Source organism: Physeter macrocephalus, chromosome 19 (assembly GCF_002837175.3).
Source record: "Physeter macrocephalus isolate SW-GA chromosome 19, ASM283717v5, whole genome shotgun sequence".
In the NCBI taxonomy this organism is placed as follows: domain Eukaryota; kingdom Metazoa; phylum Chordata; class Mammalia; order Artiodactyla; family Physeteridae; genus Physeter; species Physeter macrocephalus.
Genome location: NC_041232.1, coordinates 60,363,886 through 60,388,313, shown reverse-complemented (window position 1 = coordinate 60,388,313; position 24,428 = coordinate 60,363,886). Strand labels below are relative to the sequence as shown.

Sequence of the window (24,428 nt, the reverse complement as noted above, 5' to 3'; positions counted from 1 at the left end):
TGGAAGGGAGGGAGACACAAGAGGGAAGAGATATGGGAACATATGTATATGTATAACTGATTCACTTTGTTGTAAAGCAGAAACTAACACACCGTTGTAAAGCAATTATACTCCAATAAAGATGTTAAAAAAAAAAAAAGAGAGACTATAGCGCCACTCTCTTCTGTGATGAAAGCCCGTCAGTTTTCCTTCTAAGAATTCCTCAGAGAGGAAGTCGCAACAGGATATGAGACCTGGGGACTGTGTTTCCGAGGTGGAAGTGAAAGGCCGTTCAGGCACTTCTGTTTTTGTCACCTCCAGGATGATCTTTAGGAAGGTGCCCTAGATGAGAGTGCACGACTTTGTCCACGGACTAAATAGGATTTTTTCACCTCATCGACCACTTTGAGAGACTTCAGCTTTCTCATGGGCCCTGTTAGGGTTTAAGGCCAAAATGCTTTTTTTTTTTTTTTTTTTTTCCGGTACTGGGGCCTCTCACTGCTGTGGCCTCTCGCGTTGCGGAGCACAGGCTCCGAATGCGCAGGCTCAGGGGCCATGGCTCACGGGCCCAGCCGCTCCGCGGCATGTGGGATCTTCCCGGACCGGGGCACGAACCCGCGTCCCCTGCATCGGCAGGCGGACTCTCAACCACTGCGCCACCAGGGAAGCCCTGAAATGCTTATTAAAAGGTGGCAGAATATTTTCTTTTCCCACAGTTAAGGAGAACACCAGGGAGAAGAGGGCACGGACGTTGCGAGAACACCATCCCCAAGGTTCAGATTCTATCCTCAGATTGTCGTCACGTTTTGGACATGGGAAATGGCAATAAAGTGATGGTGTGGGACAACAAAGCTGATGACAAACTAAAGGGAGTTTGGGGCTGCTATTTTAGTGGCGTTTTAAGCAGTCACTTAGGGTGGGAGAAAAATTTTAGACCCTGAACAGACTTTATCTCTATGTCACTTTCCAACTCCACAACTCACTATGGGGAAGACTTCCAGTTGTATCTGCAGCCATTAGCCATCTTTCTCTCTCACTAATTCCAGTCATAATTCTGCTCTCCAGTGGGGCTCATTCATCCTTCTGGGCCACTTGTGCATTTGTTTGGATATGGACACTTCTAGTGCATTGCATTCCTTGAAAAATTGTATCATAAGATGGATAAAGTGTATGGAGACTGTGCAGTTATGTTTTTCTGCTCAGTGTGTTTGTAATAACTGGGAATGTTTATGTGAGAAGAGGCAGGGAGAAATAAGAATGCTTTGTTTTGGGACAAATAAACAGAGTGAGAAAAATGAGGTGTAGCTAAAAGAAGGGGCCAGCTGGAAGATACAAGGGTTATTAGTTTGCAAAATAGCCGAACTTGCCACCTACATATATACATATAGAATATGATCCATGATCCCATGCTGTTGTGGCTAGGGGCTGGGGGGCCGTGACTTCACTAAGCCCCATTCCTTCTTGAGTGGCTGGAGTGAGCCCAGTGAGATATGCTTCCATGAAGGCGGCAGTGAGCAAGAAAACCCCCAGGGCCACTTCACCTTACAAGGAGGCTTATTAAGGAAGTGTAGGATGGGGGTGAACGAAAACCATGGGCAAGGGTGAGCTATAAGGGAGGAAGAGCCATGGGTTATGAGGGAGAGGAGGGGGGAGACTGAGAGAAGGTATGAAAAATGAATTATGGTCTTCTCCACAGAAACTGTGAGGTAGGAAATGTGTCTTGTTTTAGCTGCTAAGTTTGTGGTAGTTTGTTCATCAGCGATAGAACGCTAAATCAATGTGTTTAATGTCTGTCTCCTCTGTTAAGACTCTTAAGTCTGGGACAATATCTGTCTTGTACTGTTGAATCACCAACATCTGATGCAATGCCTGGCCCATAGTTTATGTGCAGTAAGTATGTGTTGATTGAAGAATGGATGAAAAAGGAGGTGATCAGGAGCTACAGTTTGAATCCTTCCTTGATGTATTCATATTTCTAATTACCATACTTTAAAGAATGACTGGTATTCTTATGAGAAAGGGACCATAACTCCCATATTATTGTTGGGGGAAATGAAGCATAAAGAATTTTGGCATCTGGCTCCACCCAGGTGGACAGTGAAGCATTTATGATGCTTGTGCCTGAGACTGAAAGGGTAAGAGAAAGGAAACTGGACTGAAGAAGTCTTGATCTTTTGGTGTTTTCTCAAGCTCCCAGGCAAAGATCAGACCATAGGCTATCAATTAAGATGTGGGCTGGGAGAAACATACAATGGCATTATAATAAGGTTATACAGCCAATTTCCAGAACTGAAATTATATATGTGCTTTTTTTTTTTAAGCACCCTGAAGCGGGCCCTTGACGTCTTCAAGCTACGTAAGTGATTCTTTAAAAATGTATTTGCTGTCTTTGGCAAGCTCTGTGTCTGTCATCAAAGGTGGGTTTTAATTTGAACAGCAATCTCATACTGGGTGAAAAAAAAAAATTAGAGCAACTCCGAAGGTGAGGAATAGCCCTTCAGAGTTGAAATGAGCTGGAGAACCGTCCACACTTGCACGTTGATGTACATTTGATTTACTTAGGGCAGTGGTTCTCACACTGGAAACTCAGGGTGAGGCCCTGGCACTGATCTTCCAGGGGTCCTGTCCAGTTCTAGTATTCCCTGGGCCTGTTACTCAGAATTTAAAACTTTAAGTCCTTCTGTTCTTCATGCTTCCAAGCTAAGGACTTTAATGTGGCACAGTATGTGCTTAACATGTTTCTGTAGCTAGTTGAGTGGTTCTAGACATCTTTCCATTTCAGTTCACGCAGATCTGTCTCACTCTTACATTAAAATTTTTTTTATTCTACAAAATACCACATTTCCTCCAGAAAGGTGGTAGTGATTTTTTTCCCCACCAACAGTGCTGTTTTTCCCCATGCTTGCCAATACCAAGAATTTTTACACTTTAAGAATTTTGCCAAACTGAAAGGTAAAAAGTGATAGTTTTCAGGGTTTTAAAGCTTTGTGTTTTTTCGGTAGTTTAAAGGCTGAATACATTTTCAAATGTTTACTGGCTATTTGGCCAATCTTTTTAAAAATTTCATGTTCTTTAACCATTTAAAAAATACTGGAATATATATATTTATTTTGATTTGTGAAAGCTCTTTGTTACATAAATTGCAAATATTTTTTCCAGTTTGTCATGTACCTTCTAACCTTGTTCAAGGTTATTTGACACACACACAAGTTTAAAATTTTTTCTTAGGTCAGATCTGTCCGTCTTTCTAGCTTTAATGCCATCTTCAATTTGTTTTCTTAGAACAAGAAAGATAAGCATTTCGGTTTTTCTATTAAAAAAGTAGGGCTTCCCTGGTGGCGCAGTGGTTGCGAGTCCGCCTGCCGATGCAGGGGACACGGGTTTGTGCCCCGGTCCGGGAAGATCCCACATGCCGCAGAGCGGCTGGGCCCGTGAGCCATGGCCACTGAGCCTGCGCGTCCGGAGCCTGTGCTCCGCAACGGGAGAGGCCACAACAGTGAGAGGCCCCCGTACCGCAAAAAAAAAAAAAGCCATGCTTATTACAAAGAAAATAAAGGGAAAAACACCAATAATCTTTCTATCCAGAGATAAATTTCTTACGGGCTCATGAGATGTTAGAGATGGAAAGAACCTTAGAGTCATGTAATGAGAAATACGATCGAATTTGAAATTGTAGTGGGTTTAGTAATGTGTGCTAGCATGCAAGCTCCGTGAGCTTCTCCCTGGCCCTGGGCATACACTAGGTTAGTAGCAGTTAGTGGTAGGAAGCTAAGCTACAGGTTTGCCAGCTTGGTCTTGGTGGCCAGGGCAATGCTGGGCACATGGAGGGGCTCAATAAATGTTGGTGACCAAGTGAAGCAGGTTAACTTTACCACTTGCCCTAGCATTTTGTATGTATTTTAACTTTTTGTATAGTTTCTTTGGTTTGAATTCAGACATGTGTAGATCTTGTTTATTTTTTAAAATTCTTTTTGCAGAAGTAGACAGTGTGGCACAAAGTCACATTCAGCTTGCACAGACTCTAAGAGAAGAGGCCAGGAAGATGGAAGAATTCAGGGAAAAGCAAAAGTTACAGCGAAAAAAGGTTGGGTTTACGTATGTGTTAAGATGTTGCTGTTCTTCCAGCAGAAAATTCCAGGCTTGTTTGTTCATTAAACTCCTTGACCCATTTCCTACCCTCAAGCACCCACACTCTTCTTTTAACCTATGAGATTATTTACTGGGAACCATACGGGCACTCAGTCTAGATGGTGATGCCTCTGTGCCCATTTGCACGTTAGGGCAGTTCTTTTTTAATTGCTGTAAGAGTCAGGGATCCAGCCTGCATTCCTCTTCTTTTTATATCTGCTGCCACTGTTTAAACTATGACAGGAAAGGGGAACCCCTCTGTCTTCATAAGGGTCTAGCATGTGCTACCAAGGTGGTAGTTTCTCAGACCACACTCCTCCTCCTGGACAAGGCAGTAAGGGGAGGATAAGAAGTGGAGGGGACCCATGTTCTCCCTGGAGACCATAATGTCATCCAACCGCCCTATTTTACAAATAGGGAAACTGAGGCCCTGGGAAATTCAAGTCTTTTTGGCCTCAAAGCAGATGTTTACAGGATCTTTTTTCATTGATAGGATTTATTCTGGCCAATTATATGGAAGGAGATGGGAGTGAACAAGAGTTAATAAAACTGGTAAACATTTGGGAAGTTATAGGCATCAAGAAAAGAAGTCCAGATTTATATTAAAGTGTTCCTTAGACTAGACCACTGTTCTGACTTCCTTCTGTTTTGTTCCTAAAAGACTTGTACATTCAGGTTGGCCTGGCAGCCAGATAGGGCCCTTCCAGAACTTTTACATTTAATTAATTAATTAATTAAATTTGTTGGCCACACCAGAAGCACAGAGTCTTAACCTCTGGACTGCCAGGGAAGTCCCCAGAACTTTTTTTAACATCTGGTCTCCAGGGTTGGAATGAACCTCACGTGGGGGATAAGCTCTTCCCTATTTGGCGTCTGAACATTCCCACCCAGGTCTCTCCAGACAGCTCTGCATGGACTTTTTGGACATCTTTCTTCATCTTGGCCCTTTACTGTCTGGAAGGCTGCAGTGTGTATTCAGTAAACAGCTGGCTCTGCCCCTACCTCAATCTCAGCAACTTTGCCTGTGGTTCTAAATCAGAGTCTAAATTCCAGCTTCCTTGGTGCCCACTTGGCATTCAGAATGGGTGGCAGTATCTTAAGAGGCTGACTGCCTTACATATATTGTCATTTCATGAGCCGCTCTTACTGCTGTACCTCTTATAGGAAGGAAGGGTAGAAACCAGCAATTAAGGAACACCATGTCAGGTGTGTTCACACAAACTCAAGCTTCATGTATGAGGTTTGAGGGGGTGCATCTGACCTAAAGTACTTTTCAGAGCAGAAATAATATGTATATTACACCCACCTACTGGACGGTCAAACTCTTTTTGGCTGACATTGCCAGCCCTGCCTGCCTCTCCAAAGGATTTACAATTTTTCAGAAGCAAAATGCCTTAGACAACCAGAGTCTGTGCACACATGATTTCCCCTAAGAGGAGAAGAGGGTAATTTCCTCACACTCTTAAATGCCCTCGGTTGCCTTAGTTATTTCAGGGAGAGTTTTGTTAATTTTGCAAGGCTTCTGAAACTTCCCCTCCTAGCAGGTTACAAAGACCAAGTTCTCGCAGCTGGAAGAACTGTTCTGAATCCTCTTAAGCAATAGAGGCGCCTGGGCTCATTCCACCACTGTCATCCAAAGTTCCTATATTGTGTGCTCTCAAGAGCAGGAAGACACCTTCTGAGCTTTCTTTGCAGAGTCCGAAGTTCATTAATAAATTTATAATTACTTGTGTCGCAATGAACTCTGGGTTGTTCCACTTCTGTATTGATACCTTTTTTTTTTAAAGCAGGCTTTTGGAGCAAATGTGTTCGTGTTAACTTTTCGTTTTCACTGGTCAAACCCTGCATGCGCTGGTCTCTCACTTCTTGGAAATTAAGCCATTTCCAGGAAATCCATCAGTTTTTTTTAGCAAACTGGGACGGGGGAGGTGCAGATGGAATGGCTGGTAGAAGTTTCGGTGAACTCACTTACGGAACTACTGTTTTCTGAGGTGGTAACCAGTGCGGCCATGGCCATCTCTCCCCCACAGCATAGAGCATGGCTAGAAAGACTGACGTGACAGTAATCATGACAAAGTGTGATGGGCCTTAAAAGGTAGGGAAGTGAAGGTGCCAGCTGAACATGCAGCGGGGACACTTAACCTAATTTATAGGTCTGGGGAGGCCTTCTGGAGGCAGCGACTTTGAAGCTAAAGCCAGCAGAGTGAAAGGCAGTGTGCGTGAGGGCAGAGTGCGAGGAGTCTCTCACCCCTGGAGGTTGGCAGGCAGGGAGGGATCTTCGGAGCCATTCTCAGGAGGCTTGACATTTTAGTTGCTGGAGTTCCTTCCCAGCCCAGAACGTCCTAAGCCTGACAAAGGCAGCATGTGGTCAGTCATTCTCTCCTTTGTTGCCCATATGAAGATAGGGGTGATCACAGCAGAATGTTCTGCCTGTGTCGAGAGCAGTCTCCAAAGGGAACCTCTTTGGTCATGCACGTTGTCACTTCCAGTTTTCAGAGTACAGTCTGAATGTATGTAGACAGACAAACAGACCACTCAGCAGCTCTGTCAGTAATTTACTGCAGGGTCACTTGGGTCATTTATAAATCTCTTCTTCCTTTTCCCCTCCCTCTTGCTTCTCCCCACTTGATAGCATAGAGGATTGTGTTTTTGCACTATTTTGTGTTATTGATAACAAAACATAATCAAATTTCTACTGGAGTTGGTCTAAGCAGAAAGAATGAGTCCTAGAAGAAAAACTTCCCCAACGAGTCCTGAAAGAGGGGACTTCCCTGGCAGTCCAGTGGTTAAGACTCTGCACTTCCACTGCAGGGCACACGGGTCCGATCCCTGGTTGGGAAACTAAGATCCCACGTGCTGCATGGTGCGGTCAGAAAAAAAAAAAAAAAAAAAAAGGAGTTCTGAAAGAGAACTCGTGACTTTCTGGGGTCACCATGAATAGGCCACCCTACAAGTGAGTATGGACATGAGGAGACTTAAATCAAGGTGGTATAGCAGACAGAGCTGGACTGGGTGTCACTGAGTGGCCTTGAGCAATATCACCTCATGGGCCCCGGGGATCATACCTGTCAGATGAGAGCTGGACTGCTGCTCTCTAAGATCCTGCCAACATACAAGTGCCAGGAATCTTTGAAGGCAGAGAGAAGAATGGTATGAAGTAGAACTTTGTAGACACGCAAGAGGTGCTTGAAGCAGGTGTTATGTAGAACTTGGAGATAAGGAGGCCTGGCTTGGGCCATAAACTATAAATTAATAGCAGCTCCGGAACTGGAAGAATGGCAGTGTGTATATTCAGACTAGAAAGGACCACGGATGGACCGACACTGCTAATTGATCTGCTCTGTGGAGCCTGGGAAAATCAGGGTTTATTATTATGAATACACCCTGCCCCTCCTGGCAGAGGCACACAGATGCTCATGTGAGCCACACAGCTCCCTGTCTTTGATGGCAGGGAGCTGCCCATGAGTCTTTCCCTGTTGGGTCATGTTGGAGCCCTGTCTGTTCTCCATGTCCTTGGAGCCTCCTTGGGACCATTAGCTACCTCCTGGTCCCTCAATTTCAGCTGGGCTGGAGATGGCTGTTCTGTTCCCTCAGGGTCCCTTTGGGCTCCCCCAAGGGAGTTTTGTGTATTCCACAAAGTTCATATTTGAAGTGAGACCATCCCAAACCTTCCATCCAGATATCTTGAAAATCCATCCATGTTTGTGTGCTATGGTAACAGACAAAAACTTAGTTTTCCAGAGGAAAGAGAAATATTTTAATATCATTTTCAACATTATTTTGGATTGTATAATTTTGTACAAGAGCAATGCCATAGCTCATTTTGAATTATTGCATTTCTTGGCCTTTTATATACCCATTTGGTTTTAAAGAGCTATCATAAGGATAATGATAGTTTTGGATAATGATTAGCAACAAGGGCACAGGAGTCTGGCTGTGCCCAAATCCCAACTCTGCTACTTGTTGAGAGTATTACCTTGGGTGAGTTAGTCCATCTTAGTTTACTGTCAAGAACATGGGGATGAGTACTCACAGTTGTTGTGATGCATGAAAGTTGCTTAGCACCTAATAGTGCTTAATAAATGGGAACGACTATTATGTCTGAGAGCTACATTTTTATTATTAGCTCCATTATTTTGACTAATAAAAGTATTAACATCACAGCCACAGCAAGGAAGTTGCTCCCAAGTGAACTTGAAGAGTAGCTTACCTTTCCTGGATTAGATGGGGTAAAGAGTAGGGGAACAGCTTCTTTTAGCTGTCCCACAAGCATTTCTTCCCTTCATACTGCTTGGGCTCCTTGCTGGTGAAGGACGTGCCATTGACAGATGCCACAGAAGTGAATGTTTCTGAGTCTTTAACTGTGCTGACATAGGCTTACAGAATAAAGACCCCTTTTAAAATATAAATGGTGCTTTAACAAAGTTTTAAAATCCCTTTTTGAAACCTAAGTTCCTTGATTCCAGATTTACTGATGAGAATAAGATGATCAATGATTCTCAGTAGTGGCTAGTGGCCACCCAGGTTCAAAGGTGGGCAAACTGTTCAGCTTTTCTGTGCTGCAGTCTCCTTATTTGTGAAATAGGAGTAATAATAAATAGCACATCTACCCTCTGGGTTGTGTGAGGACTAATTGAGATAAGCCACGTTGAACACTCAGCCCTCAAGATAAGCTGGTGTTAACAGTTGGTTTTGATTATTAATAGTGCCTGTTCTCTCTGCACAGACGGAGATTATAATGGATGCTGCCCATAAACAAAAGAGCTTACAATTCAAGAAAACCATGGAGGTGAGTCTCACTATGTTGCCTTTTTTTTTTTTTTGTAATGGTGATATTTTCTGTTATCCTGTGCTATGTATCAACATATTCCTGAAAATAACATTAGTGTGGTGTTTTAGAGAAAACAGCCTTTGGTGGTTTGTATCAACATATTCCTGAAAATAACATTAGTGTGGTGTTTTAGAGAAAACAGCCTTTGGTGGTTTGACTTTCTATTTAAGGCCTTGGAAAGGTTGAGGATGAAATCAGACAGAAGAAATACAATGATGTTATCTTTCTGGCAACCTGGGAAGGTATAGCAAGTCACCTTAAATATTTCAGACCAGGGCATGTATACTTTATGATGTCTTTTATCTTATTGGGTTTGAGCTTTTTCCCTGTTAAGACTGTTTTGAATCTTGATTTCTTACTTATTTTTATTGAGTTTTAAGATATCTGCAAATAGTAAAAAGCCTCCTTTACTTTAAGTAATTTATTTTAAAAATGCTTAACAAGATAGAACTAAGAGAAGTTGCTGGGGACCTCACACTAGCTTTTCATGAATCTCTTAACAATGAAACTTTGTTACTGGAACATCTGTGACTCCATCTTTGTACAGAAGTATCATCATGATATTCTATGACTATGACATCATATCTGGTAACTTGGTCAAAAAAGAAAATGTCACCAATGTTGATGGCGTATGCAGTCTGTTCTGCATTTTTTTTTCTTTGATGCAGAGCACCTGAAAAGCGATTGATAAATAGGGAATGATGTCAGTGTAATGCAGAAATGGTGTTGGTTGATATATGATTACTCCCAGAACTTTTATGTTTTGAGAAATCTGGGGAAAGCTCTCTCACAATTAAAGAGAAAGCCTTATTGAAATATAATTTTCCTATTTCCTCTACCTACATTTAGAGCCATAACAGTGTTAAAATTTTTGCTTCAACTGTCAAAAGTAAATTAGAAAACTCAGAAGAGAAAGGAAGACTATTGTATTTACTGATATTTTGCTTGGTGTGTGTTTTTTCTTCTGCTGTTCCAAGGTTTCTTCTTTTATAATTTTCTTTTGCTTGGAGAACTTCTTTAGCCATCCTTCAGGGTATGTCTGCTAGTGATAACTACTCTTAGTTTTCCTTTAGTGATTTCCTCTTCATTCTTAAAGGATATCTTCATTGGGTATAGGATTGTGTGTTGACAGTTCTTTTCTTTCAGTACTTGAAAAATGTTGTGCCACTTCCTCATGTCCTCCATAGTTTCTGATAAGAAAGCTGCTGTAATTTAAACTGATTTTCTCTTATGGATAAGGTGTCATTTCTGCTTTAAGATATGATATTTTCTTTTTCTGGTTCTCAGAAGTTCATCTCTGTGTCTTGTCATGGAGTTCTTTGGCTTTATCTTGTTTGGGGTTTGATCAGCTTCTGGAATCTGTAGGTTTATATCTTTTGCCAAATTTGGAAAGTTTTCAGCTATTCTTTCTTTCTTTTTTTAAAACTTTTTATTTTATATTGGAGTATAGCCGATTAACAATGTTGGGATAGTTTCAGGTGCACAGCAAAGGGACTCAGCCATACATATACATGTATCCATTCTTCCCCAAGCTCCCCTCCCATCCAGGCTGCCACATAACATTGAGCAGAGTTCCCTGTGCTATACAGTAGGTCCTTGTTGGTTATCCATTTTATTTTTTTAAAAAATATTTATTTATTTATTTATTTAGGTTGTGCCAGGTCTTAGTTGCAGCACATGGAATCTTCATTGCAGCATGCAGGATCTTTAGTTGTGGCATGTGGACTCTTAGTTGCAGCATGCATGTGGGATCTAGTTACCCAAGCAGGGATTGAACACAGGCCCCCTGCATTGGGAGTGAGGAGTCTTACCCCCTGGACCACCAGGGAAGTCCCGGTTATCCATTTTAAATATAGCAATGTGTTCATGTCGATCCCAAACTCCCTAACTATCCTTCCCCCCTGGTAACCATAAGTTCATTCTCTAAGTCTGTGAGTCTGTTTCTGTTTAGTAAATAAGTTCATTTGTATCATTTCTTTTTAGATTCCACATGTAAGGGATATCATATATTTCTCTTTCTCTGTCTGACTTACTTCACTCAGGATGACAATCTCTAGGTCCATCCATGTTGCTGCAAATGCCATTATTTCATTCTTTTCATCAGTCATTATTTCTTCAAGTACTTTTTCAGCCCACCTTTCTCTCCTAGGATTCCAAGGACATGAATGTTAGATCTTTTGTTATGGTGCCAAAGGTTCATGAGGTCCTGTTCATTTTTTTTTCAGCCTATTTGCTCTCTGTTTTTCAGATCAGGTAAATTCTATTGTACTATCTTCCAGTTCACCAATTCTTTCTTCTATCTCTTCCATTCATACATCCATCCTTTCATTTAGTATATTTTTCAGTTCTAAATTTCCATTTGATTCTTGTTTATATCTTCTGTTTCTTTGCTGAGATTTTCTTTTTCTTTGCTAAAACTATCTATTTTTTCATGTTTCAAGTGTGTTTGCAAATGTTTATTGAATATTTTTATGCTGGCTGCCTTAAAAATCTTTGTCAGATAATTGTAACATCTCTGTCATCTTGGTTTTGATATCTGTTGATGGTCTTTTTTCATGCAGTTTGAGATCCTCCTGGTTCTTGGTATGATAAGTGATATTCAATTGATTTTGGACATTTTAGGTATTCTGTTGCAAGACTCTGGATCTTATTTAAACCTTCTGTTTTAGCTGGCTTCCTCTGACACCACTCGAGCAACTGAGGTGAAGTGCCACCACGTTACTGCTATGAGGGGTTCCAGTCCGGGTTCCCCACCTTGGCCTCCACTGACACCATAGGGTCAGTGTGGCCTTGTTACTACTGGGGATTGATTAAAGTTCTGAATCCCCATTAGACTTCCTCTGACACCACTGCAGCAGGGAGGGGGTGTACCTCATTACTGCCAGGTGGGGGTGGTGGAAGTCCAGGCTCCCCACAGAGTCTCCACTGGCTCTATGTGTGGGGCTTGTGGGGCTTTGCTACCTCCTGGTGGGAATGAAGGTCCCAGTCCCCTATTGGTCCTTCTCTGATACCACCTCAGCAGGGGAGCTAGGAACCGCATTATAGCCTGGTGAGGGTGGAAGTCTAGACTCCCCACTTGGCCTTTGCTGGATGTGTGGTGGGCGGGAGGGGGGCATGGTTTCTTTATGTGGTGTTTGGCTGCTGTACAATGTGGAGGCTTCTGTCCTGCTGTGCTGCCCCTTTTCTCATCTTTTGGCTAGAGAGGGGAGGTTTTCATTGGGCTTTTTTTTCTTTTGTTTATGCCCATTGGCATTTCTTGGTTGTCTGCTGCTTTGGCATTCATTCTGTGATATAAGAGGCCCAAAGAAAACCCAGGGCACTCACTTCTAGGTTTCTCTCTGAGATCAAGGACATTAGCTAATCTGCCTTCTTCTCTCCACCTTTCAGAATCTTATGTTTGTTTTATGTAGAATGTCCAGGGGTTTTAGTTATACTTGTGTGGAGGAATAGGGAAGAGTACATCTGCTCCATCTTCTTTGGAGCCCATATAACCTTTTAAAAAGATATTTTATGATATGCTTTTAGAGCCATAAATGTGATCATACCCCATCAATCTTACGCTAAGAATCTAAGACTCTATCTTTAGGAAATCATCCAAAATAAGAAAAACAAAATGCACTACCGTGTTCACTACCTATAATGAAAAGTATAATGTAAATGATTTAGTGACAAAAATGGAGAAAGATTAAATTGTGTAACCTTTAAAAATATGATTATGAGGACTATGTAACAACAGAGAAAAAGTGCTTAATATGTCATATTAAAAAAATAATACAAGAAAGAGAAAGATTGATAACTGACATTAAAATTTAAGACTTTTTTGGGACTTCCCTGGTGGTCCAGTGGCTATGACTGAGCACTCCCAGTGCAAGGGGGACCAGGTTTGATCCCTGGTCAGGGAACTAGATCCCACATGCCACAACTAAGAGTTCTCAGGCTACAACTAAGAGTTTAGTTGCAAGCTGCAACTAAAAAATCCTGCGTGCAGCAACTAAGACCCAGTGCCGTCCAAAAAAAACATATTAAAAAAATTTAAGACTTCTTTAGAGCAAAAGAAAAAAATATCATCTTATACGTGATAACAAATGGGGAAAAATATTAGTAACTTATATAATTTACAACCAGTTAGTGTTCCTAGTATAGACTGAACTCTTAAAAATCAATTAAAATGAAGAATGCGCCAAAAAAAATGTAGGTAAAAGTCATGAAGTAGAAATGACATATCACCTTAGTAATGAAATAAATACAAATAAAACAAGGCATATGCCAACATTCTCAACTCTAGTATTAGAAAAGGTTAAAAACATTGTCTTATTTTGGTGTTGGTAAGAGCATGAGGCCATATATCCTCATGTACGTGTTTATAGGAGTATGAATTAGTGAAAACAATTACACTTCTAGGAATCTGACCTGTAAATTCACACTACCCAAAATAAAAATCAGAGTATTTTTATGTTATACAAAATGGGAGATAAGGTAAATGTCCACCAGTAGAGAGTTTAAGAAAATTATGGCATATATACATGTATGTGTGTGTATTTACAACCATTAAAAGTGTTCAGCTACAGCACAGCAAAGGAAACCAGAAACAAAAAGAAAAGATAACCCATAGAATGGGAGAAAATACTTGCAAATGAAGTGACCGACAAGGGATTAATCTCCAAAATATTCAAACAGCTCATACAGCTCAATAACAAAAAAACAAACAACCCAGTCACAAAATGGGCAGAAGATCTAAATAGACATTTCTCCTAAGAAGACATACAGGTGGCCAAAAAGCTCATGAAAAGATGCTCAACATCACTAATTATTAGAGAAACGCAAATCAAAACTACAATGAGGTATCACTTTACACCAGTCAGAATGGCCATCATCAAAAAATCTACAAACAAATGCTGGAGAAGTTGTGGAGAAAAAAAGGAATCCTCCTACACTGCTGGTGGGAATGTAAATTATAATATGGAGAACAGTATGGAGGTTCCTTAATAAACTAAAAATAGAACTACCATATCATCCAGCAATCTCACTCCTGGGCATATATATGGAGAAAACCATAATTTGAAAAGATACATGCACCCCAATGCTCATTGTAGCACTATTTACAATAGCCAGGACATGGAAACAACCTAAATGTCCATCAATAGAGGAATGGATAAAAAAGATGTGGTACATATATACAATGGAATATTACTCAGCCATAAAAAACAACTAAATTATGCCATTTGCAGCAACATAGATGGACCTAGAGATTGTCATACTGAGTGAAGTAAGTCAGACACAGAAAGACAAATATATGGTATTGCATATATGTGGAATCTAAAAAAGGGGCACAAATGAACTTATTTATAAAACAGAAACAGACTTAACAGATATTGAAAACAAACTTATGATTACCAGCAGGGAGAGGAGGGGAGGGATAAATTGGAAGATTGGGATTGACATATACACACTACTATATATAAAATAGATAACTAATAAGGACCTACTGTATGGCATGGGGAACTCTACTCAATACTCTGTAATGACCTATATGGGAAAAGAATCTAAAAATGAGTGGATATATATGTTTATGTATAACCGATTCACTTTGCTGTACAGCAGAAACTAACACAACATTGTAAATCAACTATACTCCAATAAAAATTTTTTTTTAAAAAATTCAGCTACAGGCTTCATGCTTGATACAGAGAAATGTCTATATTGTTGCATAAGAAAAGAATTGTTGCATGAATATCTTATGTGCTTGTAATTAAGAAAAGTTATGAACTTTTGTTTCTATGTGTGTGTAGCAGAGAGAATTATAAGGTTGTTTACTGAAAGGTTAACCCCAAATGAACTGCAGGGGATGCTGAGAAATGTAGGAAAGCACGTGAGATATTTGATGAGCACAAACCATCTCTGCAAAGGTGTCTTGATTCTTAGTCACTCATTTTTTGGGGGGAGTATCATTTTTATTTATTAGCCAACTGATTCACAGCTTTGCTTTGTTTGAACAAGTTAAGTCTTTGCTTCAAGAGTTGAAACAGAAAATTATTTGATTCACTAACGGTAGTTTGCAAACTGTTTTCATACTGCTGATAGTAATGGTAGCACAGGAGAGACCACGGCCTACTTTTAAACTAGCTAAAACAGAATTCTATAAATCAAGACGGAACATGACTATCCTTGAGCTACAGAAATGATGGGATTGATGCCCTCCCCACTGTCCACATGCTATGAGGAGGCACGTTAGAATATTGAAACATAGTTACAGTTACCAGGACCAAGTGATTGCATCTAAGTTCGGAGGGTTATGAATATTACATATGCACATCCTATAGTTACATAAGTGTTTGATTTTTGCCTATTTTGAATTCCGTCTTTTGTTTCAGTAAATTTTTAAAGCTCATGTACTTTGTTTTTGCCAAATAGGAGTTGTTACTTCCTTGATCAGGTTGACACTACATACATGATTTGGAAGAGGGCTGGAGAGACCTTCCAAAGATAGATAAGAAAGAGCATGTCCTCTGAGTGCCCCCAGTCTAGTGGTGATTAGAGCCCTAATCAATGTGCCCTCTTCGTTCCTGGGCTTGGGGGGCTAGGGTGGGTGCCCCTCAGGGTCACAGTCTGCTTCTCTGTTTTGATCCTCTTTTGGCTCATAACTACGAAGGCAAAGAAGAACTACGAGCAGAAATGCCGAGACAAAGATGAAGCAGAGCAGGCTGTCCACCGGAGTGCCAACGTGGTAAACCCGAAGCAACAAGAAAAGGTACCTGGGAGAGCAGACAGCCTGAAAAATCCAAGTCTTACATATATCAAGCGAAAGCCAATTAATAGTCTTAATAAAAAATGGGGGCTTCCCTGGTGGCACAGTGGTTGAGAGTCCGCCTGCCGATGCAGGGGACACGCGTTCGTGCCCCGGTCCGGGAAGATCCCACGTGCCGCGGAGCGGCTGGGCCCGTGAGCCATGGCCGCTGAGTCTGCGCGGCCGGAGCCTGTGCTCCTCAACGCGAGAGGCCACAACAGTGAGAGGCTCGTGTACCGCAAAAAAAAAAAAAAAAAATGGACTTGCACTCTAAGCTCCTGGCAATACCCTCCATCAGGCGATTAGAGTCCTCTGAGCCAGAAAAACCCTTGTCCTATTTTGGGGGTTGGGGAGGAGCTAGAGAAGCATAGCCACAGGGGAGGGTGTTCTGATGTTTTCATCTTTTTTCAAAACTCAGCTCAGGTATTCTTTATAGCTAGGCTGCCTCCTGCTTGGGTGTTTTATAAATTTAATTTTATAAAATCTGGATATAAGATTGTCAGCAATCAGAAGGTAGGGAGGGATATGTTTTTAGGAAGATGTAGGGCAAGATGCTTGATGGCTATTTTCCAATGGCGTTAGGATTAGAGGGCAAGTTGAATGATTAACCCATGAGAGAAATATAGGTTAGACTTGAACGAGAACTTGCCTCTTCTCAGTCATTGCTTTAAAATCTGTTTTGCCTTTAGAAGCCTAGCCCACATTCCTGACCTCTTTTTCGTTTGTTTGTTTTTTGTTTTTGTTTTGTCCTCACAGCTTTTTGTGAAACTGGCAACTTCAAAGACTGCAGTAGAAGACTCAGGTGAGGGGTCTGCTCCCAAGGATGGGGGAAGATTGTGGTAGGGCTTATGCTATCCTAAATCTGTCTGAGAAAGGTAGTTTTATATACCATACAATAGTGAATATATACACATACAGTAGGATTAACAAGGTATGAGAAGGGAAGGAGAGAGAAACAGAGGGAAGGAAGAGAGGGGGGAAGGGAGAGTATATGGGAACCCGGGAGAATGGCAGGAAGCAAATGAGGCAGCAGTTTCTGGCCATTGCTGCCTTAGGTCTTGCTGCCTGACAGGTGACTGAATGGTGGGGGTGGGGGAGAGGGGGGGTCAAGTGGCAGCTGCTTTGTGACCAGGTGCTCACTCTGATTTATTGGGAACATCTATCTCAAAACCCCTTTTCAGCCCTGATAACTCTTCTCCCTGATAACTTCTTCTCCAAGTTGTGAGGCCTTGTCATCACTGAAGTCTAAAATCCAAACCAAGTGTTTGCAAAGGCTTCTAATTCCCAGCCAGAGTTTCTTGCTGGAGACAAGCCTCTCACCACCGTGGTCGCTTAAGTTTCTAAATCCAAAACTGAAGTAACTTTTGGTAGTTCACTTTTCTGCACCCCTCATTGTTTAATTTTCCTGAAAATGGTAAGAGGTAGAAGGAAACCCTGGCTGAGGTTCCTTGTCAGCTTTCACTTTTCCTTCCTTGGAGCATTTTTGGCTAATTGCTTGGTTTTTCTTTATAAAGAATGTGATGCCCACCTTTGCTTATTTTTCACAAAGATATGATTGAGGGTGAGGTGTAATTATGGCCTTGCAGCGTTCAGAGCTCCCAGGAGCCTTGTGAGCTCCCGGAGGGGCCTGAGGGCTGGGTCTGCGAGCCCCCTCCCGTCCGGTTTCCAGACCCAGGCCCCTCCCCTCCATTGCAGACAAGGCGTACATGCTGCACATCAACACTCTGGATAAGGTCCGTGAAGAGTGGCAGAGCGAACACATCAAGGCCTGCGAGGTACCTGGAACCCGAAGGGCGGGTCTTCCTCCCTCTGCTTCTGCAGAATTACTTGAGGGCAAATTAGAAATCTGGAATTTAAGTGGAGAGTGGAAGGAATTGGAATGCTTTCCCCCAAACCTTGTCTTTCTGCTTCTTCCCCGTCCTGACCGTGCTGTCCCACTCTGTTCATGGCCTTGCTCCGATGTTTGATCTCACGGGTAGGAGGCAGCTGAATCAATTAACAGTTGATTCATTGATTTCCTGTCGAGAGCCTCACGGGTACTTGCTCTGTGACAGGGGAGTGCAGATAGCAGGAGAGCTGGCTTAGAGTTTTTTATTCTCACACCTTTCGTTTCACCATTGCCCCGCTCATTTTCAGCACATGCCTCACAATGTCCCAGAGAAAATAAAGACACAACCTGGAAACTTCCTCAAGTTTCTGCCACCCTGTCTACGCATCTTCCTTACCAGTGGTTCTCAAAGGGAGGTCCTAGGACCTGTATGAACATCATTGCCTTGTTAGATGCAGATCTTGTGAGAGATGCAGAGATGCAGCTTCTCAGACCAACTCCAGGCCCTCTGGAATCAGAAACTCTGGGCATGGGCGCAGCAGTCTCCATGTCAATAAGTCCTGCAGTTGACTCTGCTGTGAATTCAAGCACGAGAACTACTGATCTTCACCACCCTCCCTTCTCCTATGATAGTGGTAAAGGGCTGCTCTGCCACCACTGGGCTCAGGACCCCATCCGGCTGGCTCTCCCCACCCCCTTGCACACAGCTCCCTTTCACAGTGGGCTTTTATTATCATTCATACAACCTCAGCTCCTTCCAGCTTTCAGGCCTGCCACTGCTGCTTCTCCCTTCTCCTCTTCACAGCCAGGCTTCCTGGGGGAGTTGCCTCCACATCCTCATCGCCCTGCCTGTCCCGGTGGCTGTGTCTGGGGTCCGCTCCCCTGCGGCTGCTCTCCCAGAGGAACCAGTGGTCCCCTTGGTGTGAGGTCCAGCGTGCCTTTGCAATTTCTAATTTTATCTGACCGGTCTTGAGCACCTGAAACTGTGGGTCCCTCCTAAAGCACTCTTTTCTGCTTTACTTCCTTAATTCCACAATCTAATGGAAAAGCCTGAAATAAGAGCATTTTTATATGGTTTTAAAACATGCAAAGCAATATCATATACATCTTATGGACACATACATATTGTCAAAATCTGCATAAGAATGATAAAATTTAGGATAATGGTTATCTCTGGGGGAGGAGGAACATGGTAGAGATTGAAGAAAGCACACAGAGCCTTTAACAGAATCTGAAGCAAATATGGCCAAAAGTTTTGACAAAGCTGGGTGGTTGGTATGTGGGTCTTCCTAATATCACTCTCTATGAGTCTGTCTACGTGAAATATTCTATAATAAAAATAATGTAATATTCATATACAGTACTTATATACCGTATATGAATAATAAAATATTTATACATGAAATAGTGTATTTGCTTCAAAATACTCCAGGGAGTAGGTGAGTTGGTAGGGAAATAGGTAAAACAGTCAGTTGTGAGTGGATAAATGTTTCAGCTGGTGATGGGTACATGGGGGTTCATTATGCTATTCTCTCTACTCTTGTATATGTATAAAGTTTTACATTATAAGAAGCTTTAAAATGTAATAGTTTTGTAGTCAACATTTAAAAAATACATTAATATATAACATCCACTGTTGAATAGTATAGCATCCACTTTATAGAATAGTTTGATTTTCCATAAGTTGTATTTGCTTATATCCAAAAACTATTGTTCAGGCAGTGACTTTGTTTTTTGTTTTTTAAAAATTTATTTATTATTTTTGGCTGTGTTGGGTCTTCGTTTCTGGGCGAGGGCTTTCTCCAGTTGCGGCGAGCGGGGGCCACTCTTCATCGCGGCGCGTGGGGCCTCTCACTGTCGCGGCCTCTCCCGTTGTGGAGCACAGGCTCCAGACGCACAGGCTCAGTAGTTGTAGCTCACAGGCCTAGCCGCTCCGCGGCATGTGGGATCTTCCCAGACCAAGGCTCGAACTCGTCGTGTCCCCTGCATTGGCAGGCAGATTCTCAACCACTGTGCCACCAGGGAAGCCCCCAGGCAGTGACTTTTTAAACAACTTTTTTATTAAGGAAATTTCAAACATACACAAGGATAAAAGACAAGTGCAAGGGCCCCCATGTACTCATCAACTAGCTTCAACAATTGTGACCATCTTGCCAGTTGAATTCACTCATTCTGGGAGTGGGTGAGAAGGAGGGCAACTCTTCGAATTGGAGGCTCTGGCAGGCTGCCCAGGTACAGATGCCCATTAGGCAGTTGGAAATGTGAGCTGGAATTCAGGTTAGAACATTGACGTTTAGGTTCATCATCACCTCTTACCTTCAGAACTATTTCCAGTCCTATTTGTGTTAATATGTTATTAGAATCCATTTGCATTCTTTGCCTGAGTAAGAGTTTATGAGCTTCATCGGTGGTGGGTGGGAGTACACTAAATGAGACAATGAGCTTACAGATAATTCAAGGTTGAAATTGTTTCTTAAGTCATAGCCAGTCTAGACAAATGGCCCCTTTCTCTGCATATGTACATGTAGTTTTGTTTCTATAGGTGTTTGAGACTCAAGAACGTGAACGAATAAACTTCTTTCGGAATGCACTGTGGTTACACATGAATCAGCTGTCACAACAATGTGTCACAAGCGATAACGTAAGTCAGGCACCCACGGAGGATGCTTTGCATATTAGATTCATTAGAGTGGAAGGAACCATAAACATTTATTAGTTCACCCCCCTCATTTGAGGCCCAGGTAGGTACAGCGACTGGCCCAAGGCCACACGGTGAGTATGGACCCAGATAAACACCTAACCTGCCTGACTCTTGTTTCACTTTACCACCATGACTTTCTAAGAAATTCAGGGTTAGAGCAGGAGAGCAGAGAAGGGAGACCCAAATGCAGTTTAATTTATGGAAAACAGAGATGTCACAAAATGAATGTGAGTCCCAGAGACTGCTCCAGTCTGAAGTGGGGCCACTCCAGGACAGCACCAAGGACTAGCAGACTGAGCCATGCCCAGGCTAACGGGCACTCCAGGGCTCAGGATTTACTTCAGCAGTGTTCCAGGGCCATTAGTGATCCAGGTTTAACTTGTACACAGCAATTGTCATGGGTTCCCAGGTCTCAGAGGGACATGAATCAAATTATCACCACCTTCTTTCCTAAGAAATAGCCACCCTCGCTTAGATGGGACATTCACTTTAGAAGAATAATTAAACACGCAGAAAACAAGTAGGATTGACTGGAAGAACTCTTCTCCAATTGTCTTTGCATTTGTGTGTAGAATTGGTCATGGGACTCGGTATCTATTTTCTTTGTCCCATCAGTAGTTAAAAAAAAAAAAATCTTTCCACCAAGGTTTCTGTGCTGCTACAAAAAAAAAAAATCTATGTTTTTTGTCATCTTTAAAAAAAATTTAAATGCCGATATGCATCAGAGAAATCCCTTTATATGAGTCCAGGACTTGGGAATGTCTTCTTTTTTCTTTTCAAAGCAAAATTTGGAAAACAGCCATTCATCCAACTCCTATTTTAATAAGCTGTGTCACCTTTTTTATGGACATATACCTCTACCTTGATTTATCTTCTTTTTGTTAGATGTATGAAGAAGTCCGTAAGAGTTTAGAAATGTGCAGCATTGAGAAGGACATTGAGTACTTTGTGAATCAACGCAAAACTGGACAGGCTCCACCAGGTGAATGGAGCTGTGGGGTGGGGGGTTAATTAAGCAATTCTATTAGTCTTTCTTGTCACAGGTCATTGAGAATGGAAGTCATCAGCCTCTTAATGTTTTATGTCTTGATGATTCCCTAGCACCCATCGTGTATGAGAATTTCTACTGCCCCCAGAAGAATGCCACCCCACCAGGAAAGGCTACGGGGCCTGACTTGGCAAGGTAATATCCAGCTTTCTTTCACATGAAGAAAAGTACTTTTGGGAACTTGCCTGGCGGACCAGTGGTTAAGACGTCGTGCTTCCACTGCAGGGGGCGCGGGTTCGATCCCTGGTCAGGGAACTAAGATCCCACATGCCGCAGTGTGGCAAAAAAAAAAAAAAAAAAGAAAGAAACAAAAAGTACTTTTAAAGAACATTTTTGTTTTTAGTGTTCCAATTCTAATATGGACGTATTAGAATCAGAACATATCTACCATTGCATTTGCTTAATGAGGCTGCTAGGTTTTTGGAAATAGCATTTTTAGGACAAATGTTAAATGGGTTGTACTAGTCATAGTTCAAGGGGGATTGTATCATGCTTGAGTGTAATTATTATTACTCATGCGTGAATCCTATACCTTGCTTATAGAAAGCAAGAGTTGGCAAACTCTGGCCCCCTGTGAGTCAAATCTGACCTACCTGTTTTGGTAGGGCCTGCAAGTTAAGAGTAGTTTTCATGGGCTTCCTGGTGGCACAGTGGTTGGGAGTGCGCCTGCCGATGCGGGGGACGCGGGTTCGTGCCCCGGTCCGGGAGGATCCCACATGCCGCGGAGCGGCTGGGCCCGTGGGCCATGGCCGCTGAGCCTGCGCGTCCGGAGCCTGTGCTCCGCGGCGGGAGAGGCCACAGCGGTGAGGGGCCCGCGTACCGCAAAAAAAAAAAAAAAAGAATAGTTTTCATGTTTGTTTGTTTGTTTTCGGTATGCGGGCCTCTCACCGTTGTGGCCTCTCCCGTTGCGGAGCACAGGCTCCGGACGCGCAGGCTCAGCGGCCATGGCCCACGGGCCCAGCCGCTCCGCGGCATGTGGGATCCTCCCGGACCGGGGCACGAACCCGCGTCCCCCGCATCGGCAGGCGCACTCCCAACCACTGTGCCACCAGGGAAGCCCCATGTTTTTAAATGGTTGAAAAAAATTCAAAGGATACTGTTTTGTGACATGTGAAAATTACATGAAATGCAAACATCAGTGTTCATATGTAGAGCTTTGTTAGATGACTGCACTCATCTGTTTCCATTCTGTCTACGGCTGCTTTCTCATTGGAGCTGAGTAGTGATGAGATAGAAATGCTGTGTGGCCAGCAAAGCCTAAATCATTTGCTATCTGGCCCTTTACAGAAAAAGTTTTCTGCCTTGATATAAAGGATTCTGAGGGAAGAGAAACTTCTGTTTCACATACAGTCACCTCGAAGTCTAAGCTGTTGAATTTTCAGTCCAATTTTTAAAAAGATAAGGGAGTGTTTGAGGGGGAAGTACAAGTTCATCACCAGTGTTTAAGAATGCCAAGCGCTGCTCAAAGCAGTAACTTTGAATTAGTTCCTTTAACCCTGACAGCAAGGTAGGAATTGTTTGACTTCCCATTTTGCATCAGGGCGATCAGGAACTCTTGCCCACATGACTGAGATTTCTGGGCTGCGGGGCAGGGCTCTGTGCATCCTGCTCCCCAGCATAATGTAGTGTCTGCAGCCTGGATCCAGGAGGTCAGCGCTGCAGAGCTTTTGCTTCATCTGAACTTTTCTTAACCCTCCAGAGCAGAAACCAGATCTGATTAGCATGCAGTGTTTGTAGAGTGAAGTAGAAAATTAGAAAAATAACAAGAACTTATCTGAAAGATTTTGGTTTTCATTTCTTACAGGAGAAGACTTCTCCCAATTCCTAAAAGTTTACCAGGTAAAGACTGTTTGAAATCTTAGGTCAGGTTTTATTTAAGGTTGAGTAGCTAGAATTTTGAAATAAAAGGAAAGAAGGGAATAAATAGAATCAAATTTCCAAGAGAATGAACCTATTATTAGAAACTATAATACTGTTTGTCACAGAGTGGAATTTGGTAATTCATGGTCTATTTTATAGCTCATCCAAGAGAATTCAGCTACTCAAGTACCAAAAGAAACATAAGGCATTCTTACTAAGAGATTATTTCAACTTGGACCATGAGAACAGCAAAACTGAGATATAGTTTCCTTTGGATTACACAAAATGTAATTTATAGAAAATGTCTGGGAACATTTAACCTAATATTATATATTTTGTACACTGCCTATAATTGGATCTTTCACTGAGCACCCTGGTCTCTTTTTCTCTCTGAACTCCTATGATACCTCTGGGAGAACCACACACTTAGTGCTTTTTGTTAATTTGTATTCCCTGGATAATTACAAGATCCTTGAGGGCAGGCACTTTGTTTTCTCCTGAATCAGTCGCAAAACATAACACAGTATTGGGCACATAGTAGGTGCTCAACAAATACCTATTATTTGAATAAAAGAAAGAGGGAAGAGACATCTTGGGCTGCATTTAGCATCTTAGCAAAAATTTAGTGACTGAAAAGAAATTTAGTGGCTGAAATTACATCTTTGAACTAGATAAGGATTTAAGTTAATTGATTTCTTATTACCTTATAATTACCACTTGATACTGTGGGACTTACTTTGGCCAGTTTTGAAGGTGATTTTACTGTGGGGACTGCTATCTGGGCATGGTTGAAAAATGGCAAAGACATCATAATAGGGATTTCCAATATGTTTTCTGACTTGTAGTTATGACTATTATTTGTAGGTTTTGTTGCCAGATATATTTTCTTCTTACAAAATGGCAGTCACCAGACTCTGAGTGGGATGCCTTGATTTGAAAAGGGCTAATATATTATCATGAAAAAGTGTTAACTTAATGTTACTCTGTGTTCTGCCCTTTGCAGATGACCCTGATTATTCTTTGCTTGATAACTACAGTTTGATCTATCAGTAACATCAATGGTAAGAACCTTTCATCTTCACAGAATCAAGTTGCGTTTAGACTGGTGATTGTATTTTTGAAGTCTTTGAAGCTTCTTTATAACATCACTGCAGGCAAACAAGGCCTTGCATGCAGGCCTTGCACTGGTGGGCATGGTGCCCCTGCAGGATGGCCTCTGGTTCCCACAACTGAAAGGGGACCGAGGTCACTCCATACCTACTTAAATGA

General features: G+C 42.1%; 1 protein-coding gene across 1 annotated transcript in view; it reads left to right on the top strand.

Moving 5' to 3' along the window:
- The window catches only part of PSTPIP2 (proline-serine-threonine phosphatase interacting protein 2), a 91,723-nt gene extending 67,503 nt beyond the window's left edge, over positions 1-24,220 (top strand). Inside the window, exons 4-14 of the mRNA XM_028480193.2 lie at positions 2,301-2,335; positions 3,957-4,063; positions 8,834-8,896; positions 15,588-15,686; positions 16,479-16,524; positions 17,418-17,497; positions 20,093-20,191; positions 21,137-21,233; positions 21,353-21,434; positions 23,104-23,138; positions 24,163-24,220. Coding sequence (XP_028335994.1) covers positions 2,301-2,335; positions 3,957-4,063; positions 8,834-8,896; positions 15,588-15,686; positions 16,479-16,524; positions 17,418-17,497; positions 20,093-20,191; positions 21,137-21,233; positions 21,353-21,434; positions 23,104-23,138; positions 24,163-24,212 — 793 coding nt within the window. The 3' untranslated portion in view covers positions 24,213-24,220. The remainder of the gene's footprint in view (positions 1-2,300; positions 2,336-3,956; positions 4,064-8,833; positions 8,897-15,587; positions 15,687-16,478; positions 16,525-17,417; positions 17,498-20,092; positions 20,192-21,136; positions 21,234-21,352; positions 21,435-23,103; positions 23,139-24,162) is intronic.
- Positions 24,221-24,428: the final 208 nt, after the last annotated feature.